General features: G+C 41.9%; 1 protein-coding gene across 5 annotated transcripts in view; it reads right to left on the bottom strand.

Moving 5' to 3' along the window:
- Positions 1-13,981: 13,981 nt before the first annotated feature.
- Positions 13,982-14,823, bottom strand: part of SORCS1 (sortilin related VPS10 domain containing receptor 1) — a 505,175-nt gene continuing 504,333 nt past the window's right edge. For 2 of the 5 annotated variants that reach the window (XM_003787185.2, XM_003787188.2), the window contains one exon: positions 13,982-14,330. In XM_003787185.2, the coding sequence (XP_003787233.1) occupies positions 14,201-14,330 (130 nt within the window). In that variant the 3' untranslated portion in view covers positions 13,982-14,200. Of the gene's footprint in view, positions 14,331-14,355; positions 14,418-14,823 lie in introns of all 5 variants that reach the window. The other 3 variants (XM_003787186.1, XM_012803562.1, XM_003787187.2) reach the window with 2 other exon arrangements.

Below are 14,823 nucleotides of genomic sequence, written 5' to 3'. Positions count from 1 at the left end.
TACATGTGTTTCTTAAAGACTGTCACATATTTGTGTGACATTTCTTGGACAATGATCATATACCAGCTTTCCCATGTGAAGGGATTCTTTTGGCTACCTAAAAGGAGACATTAGAAATTAGAAGAACGATACCAGTTAGCAGAGAAAACTGAAGGTCAGATTGATAATTGAGGGTCAGATTGACTTGACCAAGTGGGAAAGTGACGAATGCCAGTTACCTACATCCAGGCCAATGCAAAGTCCAGGGCACTGAAGACAAGTGACGGATAATTGTATGGGCTTACCTAGTTCAGCAACGATGCCCAGTTGTTTGGCCAATCACTCTAGGTGATGCTATGAAGATAATTTTTAGATCTCCTTGTCATCTAAATCAGCAAACTGTGAGTGAAGCAAATTACTCTCCATAATAGGGGCTGGTTTCATCCAATCCATTAAAGCAGGAATGGGAACCCCACAGCCTTAAGGCCACTTATGTCCTTTTAGGTGCTTAAGTGAGGCCTTTTGGCTAAATCAAATTATACAGAACAAATCCTTTTATTTTTATTAATACTTTTTTGTGTCTTTTATAATTTTATTTTTTCAATGAACACATTTAAGATACCAAAGAATACAATAAGTTTAACTAGATAATCTTCCCAAATTGACCAGTGCAATTAGAGTATTAGTAAGCCACGAGGGCTAAATTGATGGCTGCGATGCTTGATCCTGATTCATTCTAACTTCCTCCACTTAACAGGTACTGCTACCAAATGAGGCTGGTTGGTGAGAGTTTATGGGAGTCGAGTAAGCCTGTCTTGTTAACAGCTTTTGTCAGTGGTTCACTGTTTCCACTTGAAGTGGAAATTGTGATGGCTCTGCAGTAATTTTTTATTCTGTCAGATTAACAATCCATCATGTCAAAGAGAATGATAAAGAAAGAAAACATATTTTTTGTTTTAGGACATAAAAGTATAAGTTGATTTTACATTTTAGAAGGAGAGGGAGTAAGAGAAGGGAGGATGGGTGGCAGGGAGAGAAAAGGAATGAGAAATCCCCTGGCATCCCAAAGAAGGAAAAGGAGCATGCTAGCTGGAAGAAAACAGATTTTTAATGAGAATTGAGAATTGCGATATTATCTTGTTTCTGCTGAAGATAATGTGCTTTGCTTGCTTTGTGATAGTGTGATATCAATGTTAAAGAAATTCAGTGCTCATCTGCAATGTTCATCATAAGGACTGCAAACATTTTAAATTAGAGGAAGAGGTGCAAAGTTTGTATTGCAGAAATTAAAAGATGAAAAGCAAAAGCAAAGAACATTCTTTCAAGCAGCTGTAAGACCTGGAAATAACGTCAATGAAGTGACTTATAAAGTGGTATATATACTTGGAGAAAAAGAAAAGCCATTGAGTGATGGGAAAACAGTGAAAGAATACACTGTTGAAATTGTAGGATGCTTAGACCAAATAATGTTTCAAAACATGGACAACAACATCTTCAAGAACCATAACTGAGCAGCAGCATAAATTAGGCTTCAACTTAACACAACTTCGTGCAATACTTCAATGGCTTTGATGAATCAACTGATACTACTGACCCCACACAGGCTGTGTACTTGCTAGCCCTTACTTACCAGTTTTCTGGTATCAATGTGACTTTTGGAGGTGGATCTGGATTAATGTCCTAATTCTTCCTCTTGCAGATTCTGTGAGTACGAACAAGTTTTTCTTTCCTGTCATGGCCTCTTTTTAAAAAAAATTACTAGTTGATGACTAGACTGCTTTTTTGAAAGTTATAAACTTCAGAGACTGTCTTGTGACTCAGTGGTTAGCCAGATTGTGTTTATTTAATGAATGAATGATCAGTGAATCGATAAAAAACGCTTTATCCATGGTGGAGTGAGAGACATTCCATGGCTTCAAGGTATGGATTTTGTGGCAGTGACTTTTCTCACTTCTCTTGGATCTTTTTCTATTCCTTTCCAGAGTGGTGGCTGTGTTCAGCGTAGGTGGGGATAGAGGAAGGTGTCACAGAGGAAAAAATAGAAAACAAAAAATCTCACAATGAGGTGTAGGAAAGACGATGTCTGAGTCTTTGCTCCGCTGTTAACTTGTCATGTGTCCATGACAAACTAGCCAAAACCTTAGTCAAATGCATTGCTTGGCCAAGTTGATGGCCTGGCATAGTACATAACCAGCGATCAAGAAATACTTCCAGAATTATTCCTAATTTCCCCTTGAGCCTTAGAATTCTAGCAAAGCAGTTGTGTTCACTTGCTTCTTAATATAGATATCCCCTGAGCTCTGAAAATTTGGACTCATTCTGAGTTACTTTCTGCCTCTGCTTCTCAGGAGTGTGTGGCAGTCCCATTTATAATGCCTCTGAAATTATGCAGAGTGGGCCACTGAAATTTGCTTAATAAACCATTCTGGCATTGCCTTTGTTTTGCTCCTAGAAACTGCCTAGCACACATTCTACCAAAAAGAGCACATCTGCATATGCACAAAGTACACAAACCTGCTAGGTCACCAGAAAGTAAGAGTGTGGGCTGAGTTAGGTACATGTGCACTGGCTTTATTTATTATCCCCTAGAACTATGGAGGGCTAGGACCCAAGTCAGTGTCAATAACAAAGGAAGCAGAGTGTGAAGAAAATTGAGGGAAAGAAAGTACAGAAAAAATCTACTTGAGCTTGATAACAAATAAGTGGTTACTTTTATTGATGTGACTCCTTCTTCATCCTGTTTTCTGAGATTTCCGGTTAATCCATCCCCAGAGGGTTTGAGGTAGTGGAATCCACAGAGCCCCAGAACCAATGTAATCAAGGATGGAGAGTACATTTGCAGTCACCAGCTTGCCTCTTCAGTCTTGGAGAAGTTGGGATGCTTTTAGATGTGGGTCTGTGTGCTGGGATTATCTCTAGACATTTTTTTGTTTGTTTTCTGTTTTTTATTTGCTAAATACCAGCTATTGTCTTGTCTCTACCACATCACTCAGAACTGAGGACTTGGCTTTTGCCTCCATGTTTTTCCTGAGATGCCAGTTCCCTGCTTTGTCCTGACAATAGCCCACTAGAACTGATGACAGATTTGGTTTCTGCCATCTCCTATCCTACATAGTCAGACCTTGCCTGCCTTCCCATCCCAGCTTTCTCATTCATAATTAATTGATGATGATGATTGTGGACACCAGGGACTACCTCAATTGTGGCCACAAGACTGAAGTTCTAAGTATAATAGCTGACTGGAACCTTGAGGTAACATATTCTGCCTGTAGGGTTGGGTCTAGCACTATATAATTTTTTTCCACCTCTTTGGACACTACATAACATTCCAGACGTAGGCACTCAGCTGGGTCAGTCCTGCCTCACCTGTTCTTCCCTGTCTCTCTTTCTTCTTCCTTCCCACTTGAGTTCCCAAATGCCTCTTGACTCAGGAAGACACCCAAAGCATTTTTTGGCTGTTTGGAATAATACTGTATGCGGACTCTTTATCAGGTAAAAAACAAAGCAAAATAAAACAGAACAGAAAAAAACAAACACACAAAAATAATTGGTCAAATATGTTCAGATAAAATACAGTCATAAAACTTCATTCCATATTACAAGACATTTTCCACTCATGGGCCAAAGTGGAGAAGGTCTCAGTCTCCAATAGGCCTCTAGAAATAAACTTCATGCATGAGCATGAGAATGCCACTGAAGGATCCTAAGGTTAAGCCTAAGCCGGGTCTATACAGATGGCTTACCTTCAGCACTCCAGGGACCGTGTGAGCTGCTGGGTTTCAAATGACTGTGCATTGGTATTTGAAAAATACTTTGTCTCTATCCACTTGTTTACTGAAGTTAGTAGCAAATACAAGTCCTTTCCTCGGAGAGAGTTTAGAGGGCCTCCCTCCCCTGTGCACCATGCCAACTAAGGTCAAAAGGAATAAGTTTCTATTTCTGTAACGTAACAGCAAAGGCTGAAGTAGGATTTGGTGTATACTTTCAGGAGAATGGTAAGTCTTTTCCTTGTGCAAACTCTAACAGCCTGGAGCAGAGATCTGTGTGAACATGCAATCTTCCTCCTTTGAACAATTTCTTATGTGTGGCTTACCCGTACAAGGACTAGAAGGAAGGGTGGGTAGAATGGAAAGAGGAAAGAGCATATCGGTTAGGAATTCTGGGTTGAAATTCTGGCTTTACTATCCTACCAGCTATGTGACCTTGGTCAAGTGAAATATGTCTTCTAGACTGATGCTTCCACATGATTAAATTTTTAGGTTTTAAATCATTTATTCTTTTATTCCTTATAATATAGCAAGTACACCACCTGCCATCTTTACATCCTTTTGTCCCACAGTTCCAAAGCTTTTTGGACTATGTTTAGGTAAGTTCAAAAGAACAAAATCAAGAAATAATACTTGCAGCACATTTGGAAATAAATCTATAAATTTGAAATGATGCAGTAGGCATAATAAATATATTTATGAATTGTCTGCCAAACTAAAAACCTACCAACAGAATCTGTCCTTCTAGACTTCCTAGGAAAATTGTTAGCTTATTTTTATGGGAAAATTCCATCCCATGTTAATTATGTCCCTTGTGCTTGCCAGTTTATTACTTAGGAGAGAGAGAAAGAGAGAGAGAGAGAGGTTTTACTAACTTCCATCTACCCTTCCTCTCGAGATGGCAAAAACTTTGATTTTATAAATCCCAAGGACATTTATTAAATCCTAACTGAGAAAGAAGTTCCGCGGAGCAAGAAGGAAGAATTGAATCTTTTCTGGGCATTCTTTCAGACAGAAACTTGGCCAGGCATGTCACTGAAGACAACTGTGTCTGGCTGGCTTTTGAGTCACCTGAAATAAGCACAGGGAAGATTCGGGAAGAGGGCCACATCGTACTGACAGCTCTCTCACGACTTAGTCCAGCACACAAGTGGGCCTCAATGGGAAACAGATCCAGCTTCTAAGCTACTTAAGCTCAAGACCCATCCAGGTTTTCCATCTCTTGATCTACCGTTTAAGTAACCACAGCCTCTCATTTAACCACATACCATAAAGGGGAGTCTGATATATTATCTATCTTTTAGGAAGACATACAGCGCAGAAACACAAGTGTTCTGGTGTCATACAGACCCCTACTCCACAGTCGTGAGTGAGTCATTTCGATTCTCTGAGCTCCCTTTTCACCAAATGTTAAAGAAGAAAACCTTCACTATCGGGAGCCTGTGTGGATATGTAGGTGACACAGAACGTTAAAAAATGGTACCTGCTTTATTATGTTTATTATCTTAGTATACCTCCCACTCACGACTTCCTCACTCTACACTTCGGCTTCACCCACATCTTTTATTTTAACGTAACTCTGAACTCTTAGTATCAAAATTAAAATCTTGACAGCCTTTGGCCCATTAAACTTAGTGGTCACACATGCTCACACTGGTGTTTACCCCCGGACTTGCCACTGTGAATTTGGTTTGCTCACATCTCGGCCGTCAGCATCATTTCTGTGCCCCAGCTTTAGGGCAACAAGCACCCCCTCTGCCCCCTTGTGAAGGCCGGGCCCTGACATTTTTATGTGTATGTGTGTGTGCACAGGTGAGGTATTATATTTTGGTGCAATTACTAATTTAAGGTTCACATTTTTTTGTGTGTGGCTAAAAGACAGTAAGAAAGGCAACCAACTGCTGGTCAGGCATCAAGGTTACGAAACAAGTTAAAGCAGAGGGTGTCTTCCAACAGCTTCTATATCATCTTCCTAGAGGTAACTCTTCTATCGACACCTTCCTATGTATTTCCTATATACCCTATGCACCTGTTCCTATGTATTTTCTATACAAATTATCGTATTATATAAAGTCTTAAATTCCACTTTTCCTTACCTCCTCATGAGAAATTTCTCATTCCCTTAGTCTTTATGAAAGTAATTTTAATGGAACCATTCTATTTTATTACAGTAGAACTTCCATCTTTGACATCTTTCCGCATTGACTACCTCCTTAAGATGACCTTATTTTCCTAGAACAGATAACCTACCACATGTAGGTATTAGAATAGCCCTAATTCCTTATGTTGACCACCTCCATATGGTGACCAATTTTTTATAGTTCCTAGGGTGGTCACCTTACAGAGGTATTGCACTTGAATATTCATATCTATTCTGATTTCTTATTAACTAATCAGTTCTTATCTATTGTTTACTGAATTCCTTTTCTCTAAGTCTGAGATGTTATGCATTAATTTTTACATAGATAGATTTTAACAAGCTACATATGCTTACTTACACTGAAATGTCTTACTTCAGGTTATTTATAATTTATTATTATCTAGATGATAAACTTACCTTTCAACATGTCAAAGCTTTCCTTACTAGTTTTATTTATTATCAAATACCTTTATAAACGCTTTTTCCCCCATACCATCTTAACCTTTAACAAGAAGTTTTGACCATAATTTAACATTCTTTGGGTCAAAGTTGTGTTTTTTAAATATTACCATGCTTCTGGGATAGGTGTGGGCAGGGCTGCTAGTCCCTGCACCAAGGGCCTCAGGCTAAGCCGATGACCCTAAGGGGAGTGGGCTCTGTTTTCCTATGTTTTCCCTCTGCTGCTGAATAAGATTTCCTCCTTCTACCAGTTCATTCAAATTACGTTTAAACTGCCACCAGAATTACAATCAGTTCTGCTATCAACCTTCTTTTGAAAATGTAAATTTGTGTTTAAAGTGATCAATGTATTAGGAAACAATAGGAGAATCATTCAATTGTTGTGTTAGCTCACGCATGAATCTGTCAATGAGAAACAGTAGATGAAAATGCAGAAAATGGACTCACCTGAAACCAGCTGGGTAAAAAGACACAGAGCCCACAGAACTCCCAGTAGCCTCCTCTGTTCTCCTTGTGTGACAGGAGCCACGCCATCTACATCCAGTGTGACAAATTTCTGGTTTCAGATAGCTCTCCCACCTCTTCACAAAACTCACATGCTGGAGACATTCCAATGCCCACTCTCAGAAGCCGTCTTCAAGGTGTTTCATTTGTGTATTTCTTAACCATTTAATGTGTGTAAAACTAGGCTACCGGTTTCAGTAAGTTTGCATCTTTTTTTAATGTATCCAGAGTCACATTACACTGAGACTTGACACAGTTTTTGTGTGTGTATGCTTCAGGCCATATTTCCACCTAGGTCTCACAGGATTTATTCAGCCACTTTGCATAGGGAAGTGATTTTTCAAAACACATGTCACATGTAGTACAACTAACTATATGTGTGATCAGTGGGGAAAACCCTGCAAATGTGGGGCATAAGCCCCACTTTCCCTTAACTAAGAAGCATTTTTATTGTTGTGGGTTCAGAAGTGTTTGTTTTCTGGGCGAAATTGTTCTAAGGTTGACTTTGAACACCTGGGACAATACATGCATCTCTAAATAGCTGGTTCCTCTTCAGCCTTCAGATCCCAGAGAAATTTTCCTCAGCATCTAGACCTCCCTCCCCACAGACCCAGAGACCAACTCCCCCCTCTCCCAGCCCCACACCCAGTTACCGGGCTGCCTATCCTGGCTTAATTAATTTTTACATTTCAATATCTTGAAAAGTATTATATAGATACGATAGCATCGTGTATGTTCTATTTGTCACATTCAATTACATTATTTGTTCCCTGGGCTATTAACATATATACTTTATGAAGGCAGACTTGTATCTGCCTTGTTCACCAGTGGCCTCTCAGCATCCATAGAAGTGTCTACCACACACAGACCAATTAATGTGTGTATTCTGTAAACCACACATCCCTCTTCACGTGTTTAATGTGAAAACTTTATAACAGCCATTTCCTCAGATATGCCCATCTAGAATGATTTGGGGATTTTCTTACTGTGCAAGCATCAGCCTGTCTGCATTTTCAAAACACTATTAACTCCTTCAGAAATAGATAAACAAATCATATAACAATTCAGAAATAAAACTCAGGCCCTTGTTTTTATGCTAGTTCTAGCAAGTTTTTCTTTTTTCAAAACCTCAATTATTTTACTTAAATTAAGGTCTAAGCATAGCTCTTGGGACACAGCAGCTTGAGTGGTAACAGAGAAGGGCAGGGATGTGTTGGCTCTTGACAAACCCCAATTGAACATGTAATTAGAGGTGCTAGTTGGGTTAGGCAAGTTGGACCCGTGAAGGCACCTCAGAGATCATTGCTAAATAAAATGGACTTGCTTGAATTCCAGCAAACATTTATCTAGTGCCCCCTAATGGCTGAAGGAATGAAATGAAAAGATCAAATATTCTCCCCAGAATTCTGTGAAAAAGACACAAAGTGCCTTCATAGAAAAACAGAATATCGAGTTCTAAATACATGCTGTTTGAAGCAAAGACCCCTCACACGACATTTTTGGCACAAGGAACTGGTTTCATGGAAGACAGTTTTTCGTGGATGGGGTCAGAAGGATTGTTTGGGGATGGTTCACTTGCATTCCATCTCCACCTCAGATCATCAGGTGTCAGATTCTCACGAGAGCACAAAGCCTAGATCTCACACGCGCAGTTTACAGTGGGGTTCAGGGTCCTCTGAGAATCTAATGAATGCTGCTTCTTGTCTGACAGGAGGCTGGGCTCAGGCAGGGAGGCAGTGATGGGAAGTGCGTGTAAGGAGCGATGGAGCTCTGCTTGCTTGCTACTTACCTCCTGCGGTGTGGCCCAGTTCCTAGCAGGCCACCAGCCTACACCACTTCACAGCCTAAAGGTTGGGGACCTTCAGGGACCTACAGGTTTAAAGGGAAACATGCAGAGAAAAAGTCACAGAGAAAGGAGGATGTACTATTTAATAAGTGCCTTTGGGTTGGGGAGATACACTGGATTTGAGGTGGGCTGACCCTGAAAAGGGGTGCTATCCCAGTCACCTGCCCATGTTCCTTCAAGTCTATTCCCCTCCCCCTCTGCTTTCTATTTCAGTCAGTGACATTTCCCAAACCCCACTGCCCGCTGGCTTGTGGCAGAGGCAGCACAGGCAGGAGATCAGAGGATTAAAGCCAGGGAAAAGCTGGGCCACCTCTCCAGGTCTCCTTTGCTTGGGAAACATCAATGACAACCATGGTGTCTCCTCCAGGGCTCTGGTCCTGCCAGACATGCCTTCCATGATTGTAGCCTTAAGCTGTTGGCCCTGAATTCAGGGTTCTGGTAACATCTGTGCCCCTGCAGCCCAGGGAAGGTAGAAGCTTCCTGTGAGGCTCATCTTGAGGTGGTCTCACCTGCTCTGATGTGGGCTGTTCGCTTTCCCATTACTGAAGCGATACATTCCTTATATTAAATTCCCTCTGTTTGACATATCTTGGGATGCTTTCTGATTGCCTGACTGAACCCTGACTGATGCAGGAGATAAACTTCTCCTGACGGGGATAGCTGCATAGGTTCTGGCCTGGAAAGACATGAAGGATTTAGCCTGTACGAAATGAAAGATTAAAAAAAAACCTAAAAACAACTATAATCTGTGTGTCAGCTGAGACTGTGCTGATGAGGAAACACCATTCTGAGTCTGGAAGGTCTTTAGGAAGGATAAGGAAGGTTTTGTGCCTGCACAAATAAAGCACCAAACAATACCCAGGGAGAGATGCCATTTATATCCGGAAGCCACATGGCTGGAAAGCTCTGGCTCTAGTCCACCTCTTTATTTTCAGCTAACATTAAATCAAGTATTTGGGACTTTGGGAATGACTCACCCACTCAGAAGACAAGTGCTAAAAGGAATCATCTTCCCCCAAATTATAGGCATGAGGACACTAATGCTTTTGTGTGTTAATGTGATTTGCTCAAGGTCACACAGCTGGCATAGCCAGAAGGCCACCTCCCCTCTCCTGAGTCTGGGACCAAAGCTGTTTTTACTCAATTATTTGAGCCCCTACCACAATCCAAGTTTTAGTTCATTACATGCAGATTTGATTCTTCAGTAACCACAAAGTTATGAAAAAATCTGAATGAGTGTGTTCCCCATTAAAAATGTATAATTTAGGACAATAATAGAACAATGAACATGTTATTCATGCCAAAATAACCAGTTAAGGGATGATTTCTTTATTTCTTTCCTTCCTTTTTTTTTTCCCCCCCAATAGAGACAGGGTGTCACTCAATCACCCAAGTTGGAATACAGTGGTGAATTTATAGCTTATTGCAACTTTGAATTCCTGGGCTCAAGTGATCCTCTTGCCTCAGCCTCCTGACTAGCTGGGACTCCCCAAATGCTGACGTTATAGGCCAGAGTGATTTTTAAATACATTAAGAGACATTGTACAATTAATTGAAATGCAAGGAGTATTCGGGAAGTAGACTATACTCTACTTTGTTAGTTAGAAATCCCAGAGCCTGTGGTGTTTGCTATGTTCTCATGCAATTAGCCTTTACCAAATCCTGCAAAACTTCATTTCTATGTCTAGACCGAACACCAAGGGTTTGGGATAAAGAAACACCTTGAGGCAAAGATTTTAGAGACAGTATCTGTTTAATAAATATGATTGTAAAAGCAATAAACAAGAGCAATTATACATTACACTACATAGTATTTAACCAAAAATACATCAAAAAAGTCATTTTAAAATTAGAAGTAGTTCCAATACTATAAGAAAACTTTCATTTGTTTTTTAAATTGGCTTCCTATAAAAATAAGTTGGCAAATGAGGGATTTCAATGCTCAGTTGGAATCCTGGAAAACACAGAACAGCTGCCAAGCACCCCATTGCTCTCAAAGTTGCTGTTTGGAACTTCTGCAGAAAAGCAAAGCAAACCTCTGCATTTTGGACAGTGGATCCGATTAAAAGTAAGGCAAGGGAAAAAGTGTTGGTTGGGTAGTTCAGGGTAGAGCATGCACAGTTTGCCCTCTGGGATTGTGGAAAATGTTGCAGTATTCGAGTTTTAGCTTGCCCTGAATCTTGCCTTCTACTGACACCCCTCTCTGCACACTCTTCTGTCCTTATGCCCACCCAACTCTTCACTGTGTTTGCACCTGCGGTAGCGAGTAGGTAGGCACTTGGGTCCCTCCCATGTGTAGGCTCTCATCCCTGCTTTCCCCTTAGGATTCAGCAGGAGTGGCCAACTGCCGTGATTCTCAGACTTCAGTGTGCATCACAGTCACCTGGGGGGCTTGTTAAAATAGTTTGCTGGCCCTGCCATCCCCTGGAGAACTGCACAGCCACTAGAGCAGTGATTTCCAGTGTCGAGGCACATGGTGTGCCGTAAGAGGACCTCGAGTGTGCTGTGAAAAATTTTAAAGGTCATTAATTAAATTATTTTTAAAAGCAGTTCAAAGCACAGTGTGTATATATATATATATGTTTTACTCTTTTTTAAAAACCACCATAATCTAGGTGTACTGAGGAAGTTTAACTATAGGTTCAAGTGTGCCAGGAGTTAAAAAATAGTTGAAAAACACTGCTCTAGAGTTTCTGTTCAGTAGGTATGGGGTGTGGACCCAGAATTTGTACTTCTGTCAAGCCCAAGGTGACAGCTGATACTGCTCATTTGAGTACTATGCTTTCGAGCCAGGGGCCTTGGTCTTAAGAATAAGGAGATTGCCCTCGGAGCCCCAGGGGCCTTGGTCATAAGAATAAGGAGATTGCCCTCGGAGCCCCATCTTTGCTCATCAACCTTCTCCAGGTGGGAGGGGCTTCCAGGAGAGGCACACGAGGACCCGGAGGATGCTGAATGTATAGCTGGCCAAACGCCAGGCATCTCCCGTCCACCTCTGTTTTTAATTAGGATCTACAGCCCCTTCTTCCCAATGTCTTTTCATTCACTTATTTCTTCAACAAACAATTTTCATACAACTACTCTAGGCAAGGCACTGTGCAAAATTAAAGAGTACTATTCCTCTTTTTCCTAATTCTCTAATTACAATGAAATGAAATGTAACGCTGAGCACTCCCTGTGCTGGTTTGAGTGAGCCTCTTTTCGTTGTGAAATACTCTGTCTTCCGGATTTAATTTAGGAGGCTCTAACCAAAAAGGATCAATGGGGATGTTTCCAGTGAGATAGGAAGCCTGGCAGGTGGGGGATCAATTGAGTTCTACAAATAGGTGGCTGCCTCAGGCATAATCCATTCCTTAGATCCATGTGGAACATCCTCGACCATAAAAATGTCACTGTGATTAACTTGTGACAGCAGGTCTGCTACGTTTCTCTGCCTAAGCAATATAAGGGAAGCGGCATCAGGATCTGCAGGATGCCCACTGCCACCAGGACCCCTGGGATACCCTGTTATTGGCTTGTGGACACAGCCAAGAAAGAGGCTGAGCTCTCCGAGTGGTTTTCAGAACTGCTTTCTCCCGAAATTTAGAGCGGGCTGTACTCAGTCCACAGCTGCACGGGCTTTTGTTTCCTTCTTTCTCTGGACCTTTCATCACAACAGCTCTGCGAAAACCGGGATTTCTTTGTACTTTGAGCCAATTTGCTTTGAACCAATCCACTTTGCTAATCAGCAAACTTTCCTCTCTTTATACTGACTTATTTTTCTTTCAATAGTATAAGGATACTCAGAGATCAGAGAGCCCACGTGGGAAATCCTTAGGGGCACTCCAAATCAGCAAACTCCCGTCCTAACGCAAGACAGGAGCGCCATACATTCCCTAAGACTTCTTCACACTCTTGAACACTAAGTCCATTCACCTGCTACTTCTTCTGGTTAAAGTATCAGCTTTATTTCACAAATGTGTTTATTCTACTGTGAGAGAGGAAGTCCCAGGTGACAGCAACCATCCCAGGAAGAAATTGCCCTGCAACATAGTCATACCTTCAAAACGTTTCTCACAGGAATTTTCTGAAATCAGAACTCACGCGATTTTTGTTTGTTTGTTTGTTTGCTAAGGTGTGAGAACACCATTGCTCATCGGTATGCTTTCTTTTCCAAAGTACATGGCCAGGTTTGAATGGCTTTGCATCTGTATCAACGCTTTCACACACATTACATGTTTCCAGGAGGGAAAAGACAGGTTCTAGAGGGAGAGACAAAGGATCCGTGGAAGTGACCCCTGCGGGCAGGATGCCGCTGGGTCGCTGTGCACGGAAGCTGGCATGCTTGGGAGCGGGCAAAACGGACTAAGGGGTCAGAGGTCTGCGAGTGGTGGGAGGCGGGGTGGGCAGAGGGGAGGCCGGTATTTAGGAAACGTCAAGGTTAATGTCCAGAATCTAGCAACATATTTGGGAAGAAAAAGTGGGAACAGCTGAAGGGTAACTGGGGGTTGGAAAGAAGAGATCCGAAGACACTGATAGAGTGGGACCAGGCGTGGATGGCAAACAAAACGGAAGGCAAGACAACTGGTAATAATGGGATTCCATCGTCTACCTAAGTCAGGCAGGGGAAGGAAGAGCTCTCAGAGGAAGCAGTCGTCATGGTGGGAAGGGATGGGCGGGAAACAAAGGGGCATTTCCGATTTGCTTTCCCTTCCTGCTCCTTCCTTCCGTTGCCACCTGCTACACGGGTCTTCCACTCGTCTTTGTCCCCGTGGCCACAGAGAACGGAGAAAGCAGCCCTGTGGTCACTGGTGACCAACAGAGCTACCGACGCTAACTCAGAGGGAAAACGACCCTACGGAAAGTGGAACAGAAAAACAGCTCAGGGTTTCAAACTCCTGTGCGTGTCTTTATGTCTTAGGAAAGGAGCCGGGGCGGCTAATCCACCCGTCAGCCTGGAGTGCTAAAATAGCTGTTAGATCTAGAGCCAAGAAGATTTCCAAAAATACATGCAGATTTCCTTGGCCTATATATGTTATGAATTTTCTACAAACACGACCGATCAGAAAAAAGAGAGAGAAGAAGAAAGGGGGAGGGGAGTGTTTTCCATTTAAAATAGAGCACCTGTACACCGCCCCTCCAGACATGTTCTCAAAGTATTGTCCACATGCACAGGCTTAAAGCTAAAAACCCTTGTTGTCTGTGTCTGAAGAATTAAAAAGTCCCGATGCAGTGAGTGTTTGTTTGTTTGTTTGGATTTTGATTGTTTTTATTTTTTTTATTTTTTTGTTTTGATGTTTTTTGTTTTTGTTTTTACTGGCGTCCTCCATTCAAACATTTACATAGGTAGGGATTTCTTTTGTGCTTTGATTCTCAGCAACTATGGAAATACTTCCTGGCAAAATAGGAAACAGAACAACAGAGGAAAGAAAAGAAACATAAAGTTAGTGGTCATGAAGGGTGATGCACTTGACAAGAGCGAAATTCTTTCCTGATCAGCAGGTCGCCTGTAGCCTTTGGGGGTTTTCCTTAAATTGCAAACTGTGCCGCAGCCGATCCCTTTGGCGTTGAAGGTGGACTGGCGCGTCTTGCTCTTTGCAATCGGAGAGATGAGTCACCAGGTTGAGTAGGGGAGGGAGGGGAGGGTAAAGCTACTCTCCTAAGAGAAAACGTGTAACACGTACTCATTTAATGACACTGAAAATGGAAAGGTGTCAGAGACTTTGCAACACGCTGCCACAAGTTCCTGGTAAAGGAGGAATTGCTACTTTAACAGAGCAAACAGAGGCTGTGCGTCGTGCCCTGTGGAAATGGGACAGACAACCCAATGACCCCCCAAAAATGGCACTTAGAGGCTTTAGAAGTGACCAGACAGGGTGAATGCTTCTCTGGACTTGGAGACAGAAAAAGCCTTTGTACTTTTTAACCCAAAGCAATTACGCATTTATCACCTTGTCTCCCTCAATAAAAGAAAGGGCACTGTGGAATTTAGACTCTAGATACGGCTGTAGTTGTTGCCATCAGCCTGTATCTACGACAGGGGCCAGTCATCACATTTAAATTTCCCCTTAATATAGCCTCAGACCTTTCCCATATTCATTTAAAGGGAGGGTTTTGTTTCCATTTACACACTCATTTTTTCCCCAAGTAAC

The sequence above is a fragment of the Otolemur garnettii genome, unplaced genomic scaffold (genome assembly GCF_000181295.1).
Source record: "Otolemur garnettii isolate 467f Iridium unplaced genomic scaffold, OtoGar3 scaffold00021, whole genome shotgun sequence".
Lineage (NCBI taxonomy): Eukaryota > Metazoa > Chordata > Mammalia > Primates > Galagidae > Otolemur > Otolemur garnettii.
Note: the sequence above shows the minus strand (reverse complement) of the source record. Positions and strands in the feature narration are given on the sequence as shown.